This window comes from Cololabis saira, chromosome 12 (assembly GCF_033807715.1).
Source record: "Cololabis saira isolate AMF1-May2022 chromosome 12, fColSai1.1, whole genome shotgun sequence".
In the NCBI taxonomy this organism is placed as follows: domain Eukaryota; kingdom Metazoa; phylum Chordata; class Actinopteri; order Beloniformes; family Belonidae; genus Cololabis; species Cololabis saira.
The window spans coordinates 8,634,458-8,653,902 of NC_084598.1; the positions used below are offsets into that span (position 1 = coordinate 8,634,458).

The window sequence follows — 19,445 nt, forward strand, 5'->3', positions numbered from 1 at the left end:
GATTTGGGTTTTTATAAGGGTGGAGGGAGGGCTCTAAAACCCTAATCACGTAATTTATGTTCCTCATTCAAAGTTGTTAAAAAAATACTGCTATAATCAGCAGGAGGATCCCCCCTTATGATCCAGGTCCTGGTCCAGGTTTCTTCCTCCTAAAGGGGAGTTTTTCTTGCCACTGTTTGGTTTAAGGCTTTTTTCCCACTAGGGGAGTTTTTACCTGCCATTGTTTATGTAATAATTGCTCGGGGGTTTATGGTCATGTTCTGGGTCTCTGGAAAAATCTTAGAGACAACTTGTTTTGTAATAGACGCTTTTTAAATAAAATTGAATTGAACATTCAATTGAAAATACATATATATATATATATATATATATATATATATATATATATATATATATATATACAGTAGAGTCAGTTCTTGAGTTGAGGGGGGATGAGGGGGGATGGCATCCCCCCTGAAATAAAAACGGTCAAAATCATCATCCCCCCTGTAAAACTGCCATCCCCCCTTTCCATCCCTTATGTCATTTCATTAATGAATGTGGTTTTACTGCTATTTCAACATTTAGAGTCATCACCAGAAAAATTACTTATTTGACAATTTTCACCTGTTTCAAGTAAATTTTCACTTGAAATAAGTAGAAAAATCTGCCAGTGGGACAAGATTTATCTTCTTATTACAAGCAAAAAAGTCTTGTTCCACTGGCAGATTTTTCTACTTATTTTAAGTGAAAATCTACTTGAAACAGGTGAAAATTGTTGTTTTTTTCCAGTGATGAGTCTTGTTTTAAGTGTAATGAGATTTTTTTTTACTAAAATGAGACATTTCAACTAGAAATAAGACAAATATTCTTGTTAAGATTTAGAGTTTTTGCAGTGATCCATTTTACTTATCCTGTGAAGGACAGAGTCATATTGATAAGTTCAGAAAAGTGTGTTTTATTGTTGTGTTTTGATGTATTTGATGTAAGCCCAGTGGATATTTAAAGCTTACAGAAGGCTGCATTTAACTGCTGCTATGTCATTCCTGCAGTATTTCTGCAGCTGTTTTGGTCAGTGCTATTATTTGTAATATATTATATTATTTGTAATCAGCAACTTTTTACAACTGGAGTACTGGGTATAGTCTCTCCCAGGTTGTGTAGCATTAACAGTGCTCACCTTTGATCCCGAATCTCTGTCTCCATCGTCACCGTAGCTTTGAATGTGCAGCTTGTGGACGGCTCCTGCCTGCCGTTCCTGCACAAACACACACAGTGTTTTCACAATGTTCACAAAGGGATGTCAAGTGCTAGTTAACAACTGCCATTAGCACTTTATTTGTTCTTTTCCAGCCAACAACATCTTGGCGTCAACAGAAGAGCTTTGGTTTAGTGCCAGCTTGAACAATCCTGAGTGGAAACACTTAACCGGCACGTCCTCACCACGGATTAGTGATGATTACATGTTATAGTTTATTACATGACAATATATAAATGCACCTTTAGATGATTACTGAGTATTAAATTAGCACATTCAACAAAGCTGTCCTCTATGTACAGGACTGTCTCAGAAAATTAGAATATTGTGATAAAGTTCTTTATTTTCTGTAATGCAATTAAAAAAACAAAAATGTCATACATTCTGGATTCATTACAAATCCACTGAAATATTGCAAGCCTTTTATTATTTTAATATTGCTGATTATGGCTTACAGTTTAAGATTAAGGTTCCCAGAATATTCAAATTTTTTGAGATAGGATATTTGAGTTTTCTTAAGCTGTAAGCCATGATCAGCAATATTAAAAATAATAAAAGGTTTGCAATATTTCAGTTGATTTGTAATGAATCCAGAATGTATGACATTTTTGTTTTTGTAATTGCATTACAGAAAATCACAATATTCAAATTTTCTGAGACAGTCCTGTATGTAAAGACATAAACCATTGTGACCTTCTTTCTTCATACGTTGAGTCTAACACTGAATCCAGCCAGAAAAAGAGCTTTTTATGTCATTTACAAGTGGTCTCTGTAAACATTTGTTCATGAAATGCTGACACGGGCAGGAGAGAAACGGCAGAATGCACCCACAAAGAGGGCCTTGTTTAGAAATAAATGTGCTGCTCACATAAAGAGTGCACATGCTGAGCTGCGGCGATGGCAGATTCAGCAAGTTTCAGAGGCCAGTGCTGTTACCGAGTTGCACCAGTTGTCAACAGTTATTTTGACTTCTACGTGCAGAACTACGGTGGCCGACAAGTGCCAAACGCACTGCAACGGCCTAATGCGTCTCAGTTAAGGAAAACGGCTTCAAGTACAGAAACGATTCAAATTCACAAACTAAAAACGAGGTACAAAAAGAGGAACGTGGTGCAAATGAAAAAACGTGCTGCAAAAAACAAAGACAAATGCAGCATCATCAAACGTGCTGCAAATAGAGAAACGATGCAAAGCACAAAACGATATAAAACAAGAAACCATCTTCAAAAGATCAAAACGCTTCATAACCGGTTACCAAACCTGCAGGGGGCGCTCTCAGCCGAGACCGAACAGCTGACTGAACCAGTGTTTACATCCATGGTTTAAACATACAGCGGGAACGGTAATGTGATTTTTATCCAACTATATTTATATACAATGTTTATATCACTGTACAACGCTGTACATTGTATCGTCTGGTGTAAAATATAATAAAGAAACGTTTCGTAATGGATGTAAACACTGTGGTTCAGTCAGCTGTTCGGTCTCTCTCTACATCCCGTGTGTCTGTCCACTAGTCCATGTTCCAGACCAGATATCAGCACCACTCAAGGTGACCAAACTTACTTATGATTTTTGAAAATATCCATGTCTGTAGATGATATTTTGGTAAGATAACCCTTCCTGAGTGGCAGCTGGATCATAGTTATCAGCTCATGAAGTCACCCACCCACTACAGGTTAATTGATTGTATTATACATTTCCTGAATCCTTATGGTCCTGTGAGTATTCCAGTTTTTGTATTTTTTGTTTTTTTTGTATTTTGTGTTCTAATGTTGTTTATAAAACTAAGCTGGTTCCTTATCTCATTGTTATGTCCTTTATGTCGTGTATTTGCATGATTAAAAGCCAGTTTGTGACATCAGCCTAGTGGCTGTTATAGTTTCATAGGAGCCTTATGATGCTCTTCTAGTTTAAGGCTCACAATGACCGTTAACAACAATATAGTAAGGGGGAAATTATACATTTCCTGAATCCTTATGGTCCTGTGAGTATTCCAGTTTTTGTATTTTGTGTGTCTGTTGTTCCTAGATGACACAGGGCTAAAAGATACTAGTACATGATTTAGGCGAAAATTGTGTAAAAATGTGTGTTGTTTATAGTTTAAAGAGCGGCAGTGACCTCGATGTTGGTCAGTAAGATTCACATTTTAGCTTGAATTAATGCTTCAAAGGTCCCCTTTAAAATGATACCAAAGACGATATTGTGACACATTGACAGATATCCTGTACATGAGTCTAAACCAGGATATGCACCTGCATCTAAAATGTAATTTCCTGAAGGGGGTGGTAACTTCATGAGCTGATAACTCTGATCCAGCTGCCACTCAGGAAGGGTTATCATACCAAAATATCATCTATAGACAATGGATCTTTTCAAAAATCATAAGTAAGTTTGGTCACCTTGAGTGGTACTGACAAGTGAAATTTTGGGCTCTGGCCCCTGGACTACATTGCGCTGAGAGTGCCCCCTGCAGGTTTGGAGCACTTCCGGTTGTAGTGACCGGTTATGAAGCGTTTTGATCTTTTGAAGATGGTTTCTTGTTTTATATCGTTTTGTGCTTTGCATCGTTTCTCTATTTGCAGCGCGTTTGATGATGCTGCATTTGTCTTTGTTTTTTGCAGCACGTTTTTTCATTTGCACCACGTTCCTCTTTTTGTACCTCATTTTGAGTTTGTGAATTTGAATCGTTTCTGTACTTGAAGCCGTTTTCCTTAACTGAGACGCATTAGGCCGTTGCAGTGCGTTTGGCCCTTGTTGGCCACCGTACGGAACAGAGGAGGGATCTGATCTTTAGTTCACCTCTGCATAGGGCTCCCCACACAGCATCAGCTCGTCCTGCAGCTGCTTGTGCTGGGCCGATGACGCCAGGGCCTCTCCCGCCTCCCACTCCGCAGTGGCCGTGGCTCTGGCCGGGCTCAGGCGGTGCCGTGCATCTTCATCTGCATCCAGGCGCCTGCTGTCTCGCTCTTGCAGCAAGTGCCTGTACTTCTTCTTTAGGATGAGATACTTCTCGCCCTGTGAAAGACGGTCAAACAGCACAGCACGCATGATTCGATTTAATTCCGATATCGATTTGGGTTAGTGTTATCAAAACAGTTTTTTGAGCTGTTGCATGAACTATATGACTGATATGAACAGATCCAGGGCAGCAAACTGAGGCCGTATGAAATCGGTTTTATTTTTTCCCACATTCCGTTTTAATTCTTTCCATTTTTGGTCTATTTCGGTTTTTAATTTTTGACAATTTGGTTTTTAGCATTTTATGCAAATGTAACACCAAGACAGTATGTAAAGTAATGAAATATAGACAATTTATGCAATTATAACTGAAAACTTTCATGTTTTCATACGCAAAAACATGGCAGCAGTTATTCTGGTCTCCGACAAAACATTCCTTTTTTTCTTTCTTTCTTTTATTCTTTTATTGTTTATTTTGGTCATCCAAAAAACAAAAAACAATGTTACATCGGTGCAACCATCATCATTATACAGCACACATGGGGAAAACAGCAAAACCAGGGAGGAACTAAAGAGATGGCTCAAAAGATGTGACCAAAAAAGGTGTAGGCTGAAGCATGAGCTTGTAATGCCTACCCTATTATCATACAATCAATACACACTCACACACACGCACACACGCACGCACGCCAGATGCACGCACGCACGCACGCACGCACGCACGCACGCACGCACGCACGCACGCACGCACAACAATAATACATCTTTTGGGCATAAACAAAAAAATACCGAAGGTTGTAATGTAATGATGAAAAAAAATCGATCTTTAGACATACGAATCGATTTTTAGGAATTAATATCAGAATCGATTTAAATTGATTTTTTCAACACAGGCCTTGCAATCTCCAAGGATTAAATGACAGCAATCCTTAGATTGAATCATAGATAGATGTACCGGTACTTTGATCCCAGGCTGGGAAATGATCAAAAATCATCTTATTCACGATAAATTAATCAGCTGGTGATCAGAATCAGCTCTTTTTTTTTGTCTGATCAGCCCTGATCAGTATTGGCCAATAATGGTTGCTGATATCAGTTAGTAGCTATTGGCTGACTTTTCTTGTTTGTTTTTGTCAGTTACAGTATATGCATTGTATTCAAAGACTTGACAAATCCTGTGGAATCAGCCAAAATTGGTAAGGCAGAGCTTTAAGAAAAGCTGAACTCGGGGGCACGGTGGCGCAGCTGGTAGTGCAGCCGTCTCACAGCTAGAAGGTCCTGGGTTCGATTCCCGCCGGGGACGCTGTGGGCGCTGAAGTGCGTGTTAGTTCCCCCATGACTTCAGTGCCCACACCCTGGGTGGGGTTGGCGAAAGGATCTTTCTGTGTGGAGTTTGCATGTTCTCCCCGTGTTCCCTTGGGTAGCTAATGGGAGCTACCCTCACAAAAACATGCACACAGTCCTGGGCTATACATGCCCCCTCTGGCCAACCGGGGCGCCAGATGGGGTGGGAAGGATCCGGCCGGAATAACGTGATCCTTCCACGCGCTACGTTCGGCCGGAGAAACCCCACCCTGTCTGGTGAAAAGAAGCGGTCCGTCACTCCTCAGGATAAGAAGGAGACCTGAGCTCAGTGTAGGGCCCTCCCTGGGTTGGCAGAGGGGAGCAATGCCCAGGACTGTCTAGGTATGAGCACTGGGTGATGAAATTGGTAAAAAATCGGGGATAAAGAAAAAAATTTTTAAGAAAAGCTGAACTCAAAATCAGAAATAAAACTACAATCAGTGCATGTAAAAGAGTCCAAGTTGAATTCCTATTCATATGAAGACATAATAAAGAGTAGACGCCGGATTGACTACTGGAGCGCCATCTTGGCCCAGTCACTACTCAGCCAACCTACACAGCAGCTCCTACGGAAGAGCCATGCCAGAGCTGTGCAGCGTTTTCTTGCTCTAATCGGCGTACCATCGAAAGCAGGAAACACTTTTCACACGTAACACTGCATATCAATAGAAGTTGTATTTAGTCTTTACAATGGTTACTGCCCTGTAATAATCTGTCCACCAGTGAAATCCCACCCGGCTCGTCAGGCTCACTCCCAAGATACAAGAAACAAGTTTGATTGTTCATTTGAATTTATTTGAAGGGGAGAGGGGTGTGTTGTATTTAATTATATTTATTAATTTTTTCTTTCTTTCTTATTAATATTATTTATTTATTTTTATTTAATTATTGTTTTGAAAAGTTACAAAAAAGGGAAAATATTGATATTTCTACGGTTATTGTAAATCTTTTTTTTTTCTCTTATTGCCCTCAATAAATATATCTATAAAAATAAATCCAGGTCATTCCAGGGTCTTATATTACCCTGTCAGGCTTGAACTGGGGCTGGGGAGCTAAAACCCTTGAAAAAGAACGGTTTTGCAGCTTCTTGCGTGTGCTGGCTGTAACTGTAACTCTGTAACTCCAGTGTAGTTAATTTAGCCTGGAGTGAGGAGACCCTTCCAATATGGCGGCGACGCTGGATTACGTTCCAGCATGTCATGAGGCGTCTACGTATATGTCTATGCATAGACCCCCAGAGAAGCTTCAGATGGGAGGGACAAAACCCAGCATTTATCCAATGACGGTGTGTTTGGCTGCAGTGGAACAACCCACTCCAGCTTCATAGAAGTTACTGTGAAGCTGCAGGAATGAATGAGAAGGAAGTCGCGTCTGTGACCTGTGATAAGATTCTGAACTAAAGGTGATTCGTTCTAGCGCATATATAGTCAATGAAATGTAAACACAACAGTACATATTTGACCACTTATTTTTTGACATTTTAGACCAGTGGTTCCCAACCTTTTTTCCTTGTTCCCCCTCTACTTGTGTCTAAGACCAGCCGACCCCCCGACCCGTACATACTGGCACCAAAAGAGTAAAGTGATTCGTTACAAATCTTTAATTGAAAAAAATTTACATTAATTATGTTTTTGTGATACATTTCTCTTTGGTTTACCCAGTATACATATGACTTTGTCTTTCTCACCTTAATTTTGTGTCACCAATGTATAAAACACGCACAGAAAATAATTGCAAGGACATAAAATAATTACTGAAAAATGTCTCTTTTGATATGAGCGCAAACATTTTTAACATTTTTCCTTTAACAACCTGTCGGAGTAGTAGTATGATTAAATGTTGAATAATGATATAATAATAATTTATTACATTTTTATCCTGCTAAATAACTTAGAAATATATTTTGGTCATTTTAAAATACTACGTGGGTTTATACAGGCTTGGATTACAGTATTCCATTAGGTGTGTTATTATGATTTTTTATTTATTTAACATACGCAAATATAATTTTTACAACTGCATATCTTCAAAGCAGAGATCTCAGGCGCCCCCCCAGGGAGGTTGGGAGACACTGTTTTAGAGGAAGCTGAGCTTCCCTTGGAGTCTTAGAGGAATCGCCACTGGTGTTTACATGGTAATTTTTACTGGATTTAATTTTAATTCTGAATTAAAGAGGAATTAAACTTCCCATGTGCACTCAATGACACATTAATTTGTATTAGGTGTGTAGAAGCAGGAAAACATGCAGGACAGCGCCCCTCGAGGACTGGAGTCCGACAGATCCCTCCATTCTACCGTCTACAAGGACTTCATCCCAATGGGACCCACACTGAGACTTTTGGGAATCACATATTATTTCTGCTGCATCATTTTTCAAGGTGCAGGGCCGAGGTCCACAACAGTCTGCTTCGGGATGAAAGAAAACTCGGAGCGTTCACCCCGTAGAATTTTACAGCTACTCTAGCTTTAAAGGAGTACAACATTTTCACTGTTTTGTTCTGCTTAAGCCAAGACTTCTCAGGTAAATATTAAAGCTTGCGTAATAACACGGTCTCTGACAGCACTGCTCACGTGTTACACAGCACAGCTGTCCTCCCTGAAACCACTTGCTTTCCCTTTTGCCTGATCACCAGAGCTGCTTGCTCCTTAAAGGGGACCTATTATGGCATCTAATACCTATTTTAAACAGGCCGTGAATGTCTAAGGGTGTTTGGAGCAGTTGTTCCGAAACAGGGAGCGTTTCCCCCTAAAGATGGGAACGTTTGGTATATGTGAACACAGCAATCGCGCTTGGATGTGGGACAAAACAAGCAAGCTGAGATCGCCTAGGAGAGGTGGTCTCATCCCGATTCCATTCCAGACCTGAAACGGTTCATTTTTTTTATTTGGAGTGAGAAAATAATCCACACAGCAACCGATACAACTCCATTCATTGTGTATGTGCGACCGCGGCGCAAGGAGAGGAGTCGGCGCAGCCTCCACCACCTTCTCTCCTATTGGACGAGCCGAGATGTCGTCCCAGCGCGGCACGGTGAAATTCAAAAATGTTCAATTCGGACAGGGTTTACGCAGCGCAAACACCGCGGCAGGCAGCCTCTCGCCCGCAGCCGAGCTCGTCAGCAGAGTGGTCAGCTCTTGCGCCGGTAGCACATAAATGAATGGGAAAGCCGGCGGCGGTCGCCGCTTTGCGCCCTCTCTGTGAAAGGGCTTGTTGTTTATCCCGGGGTACGGAAGAGGAAACTCCTTCCGCGTTCATTTCTGACCAATGAAAGAACAGTTGGTTCTCATGGCATTTGTTAACAGCTTTGAACCGCTACAGACGGTTGCCTTGTGAACACAAACGCCACAAACGAGAAACAAAACAACTGTATCAATTTAGCCCCTGAATCGGAACAAAGCAAACGGGCCACAGGTGTGAAAGCACCCTTATAAACAAGCTTTTGATTGTTTTTGCTAAATAAATTAGAAATTCAGCCTCTGAGCCATGTCTTTATCTTCCCAGTCTCTGACCTCATTATCTATGCAGGATTCTTAGTGGGCGGGGCTATGATAATGAGGCTCTGTGCTGATTGGCTGCCTGACGCGATTACGCGATACACCGCTACGAAAAAATGGTGGAAGCTCCGGCCGGCGGAGTTAGTTGTGGGCGTGGTTTCACGCATCGCTCCTGTCGTTACATAACGACGGGAGCAGAATCTGAGCCTTTCTGATATTCAGGGACTCGTGTTAAGTCTACTGGACTTCCCTGCCGGCTGGAAAATACACCGAAAAGAGGCCCTGTGGTTTTAAATTTAGTTATATTATACGTACAGTATTTATATATCTATATCTCTATTAATATATATTGATTTATAGTTATATGTAGATATGTCGATATATAGATTTATAGTAATTTTTATGTATATAATTGGAGGTAAATATATGAACCAGTATATATAGCATATCTACTCTTATATAGTTATTCAAGTATATTGTTATACCATTGCTGTCTATTGTTCTCTATTATATTGTAGTATTATAGTAAAGTAATGATAATGTAATACCATCCATTATAATTACTGCTATTATTACATACATACATAGTAGCACAACTAAATGTTGGGCGTTTGTTTTGTTTTCTTGTGTTTGCTTTGATTTGTTTTGTTTTTGACTATATTTATATATACATATAATTGAGTATTATATCACTGTATTGAATATTTATTAAAGTAGGGGTGTTTGGTTATGTGTGTTTTATAAGTAAGTTTATTGAAACTCTTGTTATATGTAAGAATGTATGTCAGATGGGTAGGATGTATTTAATTTTTTTTATACTTTTTTGTATTTTTTTGCATGCATGCATCAAAATAAAATCTTCAAATCAAATCAAAGGAGAGATTTAGGGGTCCAAGCATCTGAAAAAAGCTGTCCAGGGTAGGTAATAGGTGATTAATTAATTAGCAATTAATGAATTATTCAGTTCGATAGTTCTGCAACTAGTTGAATACAAATAGACGGAAATGTTAATGTGTTTTTCCACATCAGGAACATCCTGTGAATGCAACCGCCTAAAAATGTTGTCCACATTAAATAACATGTTTATCGTGCTGTAATTCAATGAGCTTTGAAGCTATGTGTATTTATTTATTTTTAGCAGTAAACACACGTTCAGACAAACACTGACTGTCACAACAGCTTCACACTAATCACAGATGTGATTAGGAGTCCGATGGAGTCCGATGACACCACCTACAAGTCTTTATGTCAAACCATTCAAAAGTTATGGCAGAAAGTAGGAACTATCAAATATGGACCAACCAGATGAAGGGGGGGCGCGCTTTTTGACGTCTATCGTCGCCACGGTAACGCTTTTGACTGTGAAAAGTAATGCGCGTAGTCACAGGATCGAGGCGAACAGTTTGATGTATAACACACCTGGGTGTACGTTACGGTTCGGGCGAAGAAGCGGCCGAAGAAATGGCATAAATTGCACCAAAATTACACAATTAATTCAAAATGGCCGACTGCATGTACGTCAAACCGTATTGTGGGGCTTGAGGCACAAAGTTTTCTAGGGGGCGCTGTTGAGCCATTTTGCCACGCCCATTAATGCAAACCATTAAATATCACATTTACGAGAACATCTCCTACAGATACAATAGGCCCTTCGCACTGTCAGTGCTCAGGCCCTAATAATAAATAAATAAATAAATAATTATATAAAAAAACATACAGTTTGACCTGATTAATCTGCAAAACATTTCATAAATATGTGAAAATGTTTTGTAAAAGTAGTTTCCCACAACATTAAAGCTGCAGCTGCTGTCTCTTGGGAGAAATCAGCGGGTAAAACCAAGTTCTGCGAAAAAACACAGTTAGGCGTCTCTCTGTTTTAGTCAAAAGTCTTCTTATACAGCGCCAACCGATCTGCAAGCTCAGAACTCAGAGTAGTGAAAGTCCACGGGAGCAAAGCTCTTCCTACAAAAGGTAAAAGAGAACTTGCACTTACATTCTCTGACTTCACCACAGCGATTCTGTCGATGATGCTCTTGAATTCCTCTCTGTATTTAGCTGCAAGGGAAAATATTTGAGGTGAAAAACTGGAAACTAAATATAGCCTGTAAATATTAGCATGCAGTCACAGTTACAGTTAAGTGGCTCGCAAAGCCCAAAGTTCACTTCAGAAGAGAAGAAACTGGCAGGAATAGGCTCTGCTGTTGCATGATGCAGGGTGGCATGGATAAGAAAGAAAGATGAATAATACATGTTTCTTTAGATATGCAGAGGTGCTTTCAAAATTAAATAATAAACCATCAAAATCATTCAAAGCCAAGAGCATTTAATTCCAGATGCAGAGGAAACTAAGACACAGGAAATCTCAGTGGGTGTGTAGTTAATGACTTAACAGGCTGTTTGAAAAGCTGATTTCTAAGTCAGATTTAAGGAAAACACATCTTGTTTGCACAAAGTTACATCCAGCTCCCACTCCAAAAACACCTTAATGATTCACAATTTTATCCGTAAAGTGAGACATGAGTGAACTCCAAAGAGATCTTGTATCTTCAAAGGAAGCAATAGTACATCCCTGGGAACTATGATTGGAGAAATCTCATCACATTCACATTCATGCTTGTTATTTACACCTGTGAGGAGAAACTCGGACTTGTGTGTGATTCAGACTCAGTGGGAATAAACATATGACTAAGGGATTTTTTTTTTTTATAATCAAGCAGCTGGTGAGGGCAAGTACAACATTTTCCAGGCGGTGGTATTTCATACATGCTTGTGGCGTACCAGGCCGTCCAGCTCGGGACCAGTGAAGCATTTCCTCTTCCTGATGTGTATGGAAAGAACGCATGTTGCGAGACGTTCCAGCGCTCGCCCTCAGAACAACAGGAAGTCCAGAGGAAGCAGCCGTTTACATCTGTCTCAACAACAGAATTCTTCACTCAGCACACTGACTGCATTTACATGCAGTCAATAACCCTTTTAAAAACCGAATATTGGCAATAACCCAAATTTGTACGGCCATGTAAACACCAATAAACCCTTGAATAACCTGAATTTGCTCATATTTGGGTTTTTAAAAACCCGATATGACCCCTGGGGTACTCCTTTTAAAACCCGAATATTCAGCCATGTAAACGTTAAACGGAATATCTCCATCAAACGGAACAGGAATTTATTTTCTGCACATGCTCTGTTCGCAAGGAATCCTGGTCTTTTGAGTCCAGGAAGTTCTTATAAATACGGAGAAACGCAAGACCAGGAGGAGACTAATCACTTCATAAATGTAATGAAGGATATGAACATTTCTGCATTTGTAGACAGTAGAAAGTACGGGGATAGCGAGATTTAAAAGAAGGTGAACGAAAAGTTGCGCGAAGCAGCATTTGTTTTGAATTTGGATACAGGAAGAAGAAGCGGAAATGACGGGAATTGCGTCATGACTTTCTCCGTGCGTCGCTGGTTTGATCTAGATATCCCAAATGATTAATTACCATGTAAACGGAATATTCCGAATGTTTCAGTAACCGGAATATTAGCAATAACCCAAATTTTGAAATGTAAACGTGTATGTAAACGTGCATGTAAATGTAGTCAGTGAGTAACGTAGGATAAGTGCTAGTTAATTATTAGCCAAAGGCCTGCACAAACAAGAAACTCACACCAACACACACATGCAGCCCGCCGCCCCCCCCCCCCCCCCCCCCCCCCCCCCCCCATCCCCCATTTGCCCCAAAAAAGCCTGCCCCACTTTTGAAATCTAATGAGAAAGCACCCCCATTAGACGTCTACATCCATGATGCAGGTGGACTTAATTGTGATTAAAGCACTATCACCACAATTACAACGTGGAAAGCTGCATCCGCGTGCTCCAACGGACGTGGGATGTGTGGGAAGCACTTTTCTAATTGGACAGCGATGTCAGATGGCAGAGTATCAACACAGCTTTCTAAACCTCTGTCAACAACTGCACTGCTGACCTGACATCTGGACCGTCCACGCCGGCCACGCAAGGGCACCTTGGATAATCATTTGAGGGGTTAAGATACAGTATGTTCACATTCCAGCCCAGTGGTTTATTCTAAACAGCTCTAATTGGCCATGTTTTAACTCTCGGCCTGCCAACATGCACAACTAAACTTAAATACTAAAAAGAATGACCGTAAAGATAAGAGTAATAGAGTTAAAAACTAAAAGCTGATACCTATATTGCTCTCTATATCTGCTCAGCTGATACATTGTGCTACAGTTATAACTGTGGACTGGTTTCACCACTTATACACAGAGAGTATATTCAGACTGTCAACCCAAATTTGATTTTTAGCATGTCCCAGTCATGTCTAAGCAGCTTTACAGCCAAAAAATGACATAAAATACATTTATTTCCAAATCTGATTAAAACCACAGACTTTTCCACACATTCCAATCAGATTTTCACATGTTTCCCAATCTGAAAAGTCTGGTCGCTCAAATAGGACGTCCAATAGTCCTCAGAATCATTTCCAACACAACACAAACATCTCTTACGTCTACCAGAGTGAAGGAAGATCTAAAAAAAAACCCCGGCAGTCAACATGACGATGACACCAATCCTCCACCTCCGGCACTTCCTTGTGATGAGGAAAAAGTGTGCGCCAACTGTCCACATAGCCATCTGGGACAGTCGCAGAGTTTATTTGTAACCCTCCATTTTGGTTTGTTTATAGCAGTTTTATAGGGGCACGCTACCATGGCAACCATGAGGGATCAGGAATACCAGCAGGGATACACAGGCTGGGTCTGATAACTTGCAATATGTGATGCAAACATTCAGTGAAGGCGATACCATGGAGGCTGCTTGTACCGCATGCTTCCATTTAGGTTAACATTGGTCATTGAGCTGACACTGACTACGTTTACATGCATCAATAACCCTTTTCTAACCGGAATATTAGCAATAATACGGTTTTGCACGGCCATGTAAACACCAATAACCCCTTTGAATAACCGGAATTTGCTTATATTCCGGTTTTTAAAAACCCGAATATGACCCCTGGGTTACTCCTTTTCTAACCCGAATATTTGGTCATGTATAACGGATATCCCCATCAAAAGGAACATGAATTTGTTTTCTGCGCATGCTCTGTTCACAAGGAATCCTGGTGTTTTGAGTCCATGCACGAAAATCGCTACACACCTGTATCATGTCGCAACTTTAAGAAAAGTCTCTTGGCGCCATAGCCGAAACCGAACAGGAAGTCGGCCATTTTGAATTAATCGTGTCATTTTGGCGCAATTTATGCCATTCCTTCGGCAGTTAATACGGCCTGAACCGTAACGTGCACCCAGGTGTGTTATACATCAAAGTGCGTCTCCATCCTGCGACTACACGCATTACTTTTCTCTTTCAAAAGCGTTACCGTGGCGACGATAGATGCCAAAAAGCGCACCCCCCCCCTCCATCTGATTGGTCCATATTTGATAGTTCCCCAAAAGTCACCAAATTGTGCACACAAGCCAGGCCTGGCGATAAATTTGATATTTCATGGTTTGCATTAATGGGCGTGGCCTAACGGCTCAACAGCGCCCCCTAGAAAACTTTCCTCTGCCATAACTTTTGAATGGTTTGACATAAAGACTCGTGGGTGTTGTCATCGGACTCTGTATTGAGTCCTTGACCATAATTGGCCTGAATTAGCCCCGCCCCTTCTTCTGATTGGTTGCCCCTATTTTCTGCTATAACTTTTGAATGGTTTGACAATGGGTAGTGTCATCGAACTCGGTTTTTAGTACTTGACCTTCATTGGTGTAAATTAGCCCCGCCCCTTCTTCTGATTGGTCGATATATGATAGTTCCTATTTTCTGCCATAACCTTTGAATGGTTTGACATAATGAGTCGTGGGTGTTGTCATCGGACTTTGTTTTGAGTCCTTGACCTTAATTGGTGCAAATTGCATGCGCGAGGGCCCGTTCATCGCTGCTTGCAGCTTTAATTGTTGTTGTTTTGTATTTGGATACAGGAAGAAGAACCGGAAATGACTGGAATTGCGTCATGACGTTCTCCGTGCGTCGCTGGTTTGATGAAGATATCCCAAATGATTACAATTACCATGTATACAGGGATAATCCTGTTTGCTCACGCGTGGAAACAGATTATTCCGAATGTTTCACTAACCAGAATATTTAACTTAACCCGAATTTTGACTGCATGTAAACGTAGCCAATGTCAGAGCCATCTAGAAGAACTAGAGGTGTTCTTCCTGAGATTCTTAAAGGTAGAGAATGAGGGCTCCACTCCGGCAGCATTTGGCTGCTCGTTCCTCCACTGTGTGATAATAGCGTGGACTGAGACTCTTCTGCATGTCGGGATGGCAGTACATATCAACGCTCCTAAGAGAAAGGCAGTGGACGAGAAGGAGCACAAGGGCGTACGACTGATCAGTGGGATGGTTCTATGATACAGGCATATTACGTGTTCATGTGTGCATTAGGAAGACAAATGGCGGGTTAAGGATAAGAAGAAGTGGAGCTCTAAGCTGGGCGTACAACAAAAAATGTCAAATAGTTCAAGAAAACGTTCTCAACATTCTTGCTGAGCACTTTCTCCAAGGATAAATGATGAGTGTGGATTAGAAAGAATCTAAGCGCAGCATGTATCCTTGAAGCTAGGGCAACGTACAGAGGTGGCCTTGAATGCAGCTACTGCTGCTTTTGTTTTCCAGCCGTCTGTAATTTTTTCTCCACGTAGACAGACTTTGTACAGGAACTTTGTGTCCAACGCCTATGAGGGTGTTGTGTCTGCGTGGCCCCGGCGTCATGGTTTTGTGGATGACCGTGTACCCGTCAGTTCCATGGGACTTGATTTGTAGCGTATCACTTTCTGCTCAAGCTGCACAACTGGAACTTGTTCCTCTAGTGTTGGTTTGCTTGGGTCACAGTGGAGGATCATTGGCCCGTTAGGGTCCGTTTGGGCTGTGCACAACATAATGAATAGCAACACTTATTTCTAATAGACAAATGTAGACCTCTATGGATATGCTTGGGAGTGAGACTGAGACAACCTAAGCTCCACTAAACAGCATTCATTTGAAGGGTGCTACTACGCTAAAAGGACTTTGAAGTCTTTTTGGCTTCAGAAGTGGCTCTTTTCTAAAATACAGGTCACATGACATCCGCTGGGCTATTTTTCACTACTACTTTTTTTTTTACATTTTAGTTATTGTGTTGTTAATGTTGTTTAATTTCTTAATTAAAGGGGACCTATTATGAAAAACACGTTTTCTCTTGCGATGAGCCGTCCAGTCTGATGTGACTCCTACGAGCCAATAAGATTCTGCTCCTGTTGTTACATTACCAAAATGTGATTTACATAGGTCGGCCTCCGATGCGTGAAACCATGCCCACAACTAACTCCGCCGGCCGGAGCTTCCGCCATTTTTTTCGTAGCGGTGTATCGCATCATTCAGGCAGCCAATCAGAGCCTCATTATCATAGCCCCGCCCACTCAGAATCCTGCATAGATAATGAGGTTAGAGACTGGGAAGATAAAGACATGGCTCAGAGGCTGAATTTCTAATTTATTTAGCAAAAACAATCAAAAGCTTGTTTTAAAGACATTCAAGGCCTGTTTAAAATAGGTATTCGATGCCATAATAGGTCCCCTTTAAGATTTTCATGACGTCAATTGATTTATATGTACGAAAATAAACCTTTCAACAAGTCCTTCTCCCCATGAGGTACCTTTGTGGTCTGGTACTTTCTCCGCTAATGCATTATCTCTTGTCGTTTAGAGGGGGCAGGGCATTAATACGTTTTATGTTTGTGTATTGTTTTTTATGTAAAGCACTTTGTGCTGCATTCTATGCATGAAAGGTGCTCTATAAATAAAGTTTTATTTGATTTGATTTGATACTGTCTCTCTAATGCCGGCCATACAGTCACATGAAAATGAGAAAACCACTCATAGTAATAAATCTGCTGATTCATTTACTGGTTGATTGATTAACTCTTTCTATTTATAAAACATCGGAAAACTATGCAAACCATGCAAAGGTCAGCCATCAATATTTTTAGACAGAGCCAGCAGTAACACATTTTACTTTTGAGCGGTTGTTGCCACCTACAACCTATTTTATCTTGCTTTCTTAATAAGCAATGAAATTATCTTCCACCAGCTCTATATTCCAGGCCGGGTCAGACATGTGGCCACTCCTGCAATAATTTATGTTTAGTAATCTCTGTTCCCCTGACAGCGAGAGGGTGTTGTTTTTGAGCCTGGAAATATTTGTTACAGAAGATAAACGCTGTTTGTCAGTGGAAGAATCACAAATAGAAGAACTACAGTCCTGCAATGATTTAGGATGGATGGCGTAAACATGTGGAGGCTTGGTGGGTGGCCGCTGCGGGGGTGGGGGGGTCCTGCGTGAAACCCAGGCCCTGGGGTGGGGGTGGGTAAAAATATCGAAAAATCAATGCATCGCAATTATCCCCGCCCTAATTCAATATGGATTAAGCAAAGCCTCTGAATCAATTCACCTCCTGGCCAGCGGGGGCGCTGTGCGCAGCATTTTCTTATGATTTGCGTTTTGTGGACGGTGCCTGCACACGACCAAAAAACAATAAAATGGCGACGATGGCAAGCGGAAAATATTTCAGATCAGATGTTTGGACTCATTTTGAATTCCCATTTAAAGAAGGAACACGAGAAACGGAAAAAAGAAGGGGGGTGTGTAAGTCGTGCCAGGCAGAACTAAAATACAACAGCAACGCGACAAACTTGAGGAACCACTTAAGCCGACACCATGCGGACGCCCTGCAACAACCTACGGCTAAAACTGTGGACTCAAAACAGATGCAACTCCACAAAGACTTTGTCTGCAAACTACTACTCTGCCCGCGCACAGAAGATAACGGAGTCCGTGGCCGTCTTCATTTGTAAGGACCTTTGACCGTACAGTGTTGTGGAAAATCAAGGTTTTAAGAATATGGTACACACACTTGAACCACGATACATGATCATGTTGACACAGAACTCATCAGTCATGTGTTTTTTAACTTTTGTACTACAGTACAAATGCACAAGTGAGCCATTATGGTGCTGCTAAGTTTAATTGCTCAGTTCATTTCTATGTGAAGTAACATGCCACGTGTTATAGGCATGAAAATAAAAATAATGAAAAATTGCCAACAGGTATTTGTGTATTTCTACGTCTTACTGAATTGATATCGAAGCATTTAAATCAATGTTGAATATCAAATCGAATCGAAACCTAAAGAATCAAAATTGTGAGGTTCTTAACAAAACCCAGCCCTAGTGGGGGGGGTCCTGCGTGAAACCTGGGCCCTAGGGTGGGGGGTGTTCTAGTGAAACCCGGGCCCTGGGGTGAGGGGGGTCCTGGTGAAAACCGGGCCCAGGGGTGGGGGGGGTCTCCTGCGTGAAACCTGGGCCCTAGTGGGGGGGTGTCCTAGTGAAACCTGGGCCCTGGGGTGGGTGGGGTCCCTGTCAGGCCCCAGGGCATCACGTGACTGCGGTGACATGCCAGCCTGTCAGGCTCTGCTGTTCTGAGCTGGCTGCTGCTGGAGAGGAAATGACACAATTCCTGCTCGAAGTCTTTGGGGGGGGGGGGCTTTTTTTTTTTCTAATGCAAACCAGATGTCAGTTTCACGATGTCAGCAGACAATAAAGGCAGGACAGAAATGCCGTTTGCTAGAACAGCCTGGGCAGATTGCATCACCCAGACTATTTATCTGAAGGGAAAAGCAGCGCGGACTTCATCCCTTATGGAGCGCATCAGGATAAGGGGCGCGCACACGAATCACATCTCATTTCCCGTTTTTTTTTCGGCCTAATAATAATCTTATTATTTGAGCCACCTAAGATGCACCCACCCTACTTACCACGCAACTGCAAGTCACTGTGGCCAATAAAGGGCTTAAATGTCTTCAGTATATCTGCGTTTCGGACTCTCCCGGAATTCCCTCCGGCCGAGTAGAAGTAATCCAGCAGCGCGTCTTCGCTCACATCCCGCATCTCCGCGCCGGGTTTTTCCTCCAGGGTCTCCTGCAGCTTCTCCTGCAGCTTCTCCTGCAGCTTCTCCTGCAGCTTCTCCTCCAGATTCCCCCCGACTCCTTACTCTGCCATCCTGCCCTCCGCCGAGCTCATGATCGGAGGTTCCAGCAGCCTCTCCCCACCCAGAGGAGCCGCCGCTGCGCCTCCTCCCGTTAACCCTTTGCAGACGCGTCTTCACCCCCAAACTTGAACCTCCGCCTTCTTCTGTTGCGGGTCACGTGATCAGGTCTGGGCAGGAAAGTGCCCAAAAGCTGCTGTATGAAGAACCTATGGAAGAGTATTAGGGCCAGGCAGCAGAAAAATAAAAATAATATTTTAGAGGAAGATTTTTGTTTCATTATGCACTTCGAGAAAAAAGTTGAAACGTC

The 19,445-nt window shown here is 41.7% G+C and overlaps 1 protein-coding gene across 1 annotated transcript in view; it reads right to left on the reverse strand.

Moving 5' to 3' along the window:
- The window catches only part of LOC133456270 (ankyrin repeat domain-containing protein SOWAHB), a 47,183-nt gene extending 27,957 nt beyond the window's left edge, over window positions 1-19,226 (reverse strand). Inside the window, exons 1-4 of the mRNA XM_061734727.1 lie at window positions 18,906-19,226; window positions 11,031-11,092; window positions 4,040-4,255; window positions 1,160-1,237 (exon numbers count right to left, since the gene is read on the reverse strand). Coding sequence (XP_061590711.1) covers window positions 1,160-1,237; window positions 4,040-4,255; window positions 11,031-11,092; window positions 18,906-19,038 — 489 coding nt within the window. The 5' untranslated portion in view covers window positions 19,039-19,226. The remainder of the gene's footprint in view (window positions 1-1,159; window positions 1,238-4,039; window positions 4,256-11,030; window positions 11,093-18,905) is intronic.
- Window positions 19,227-19,445: the final 219 nt, after the last annotated feature.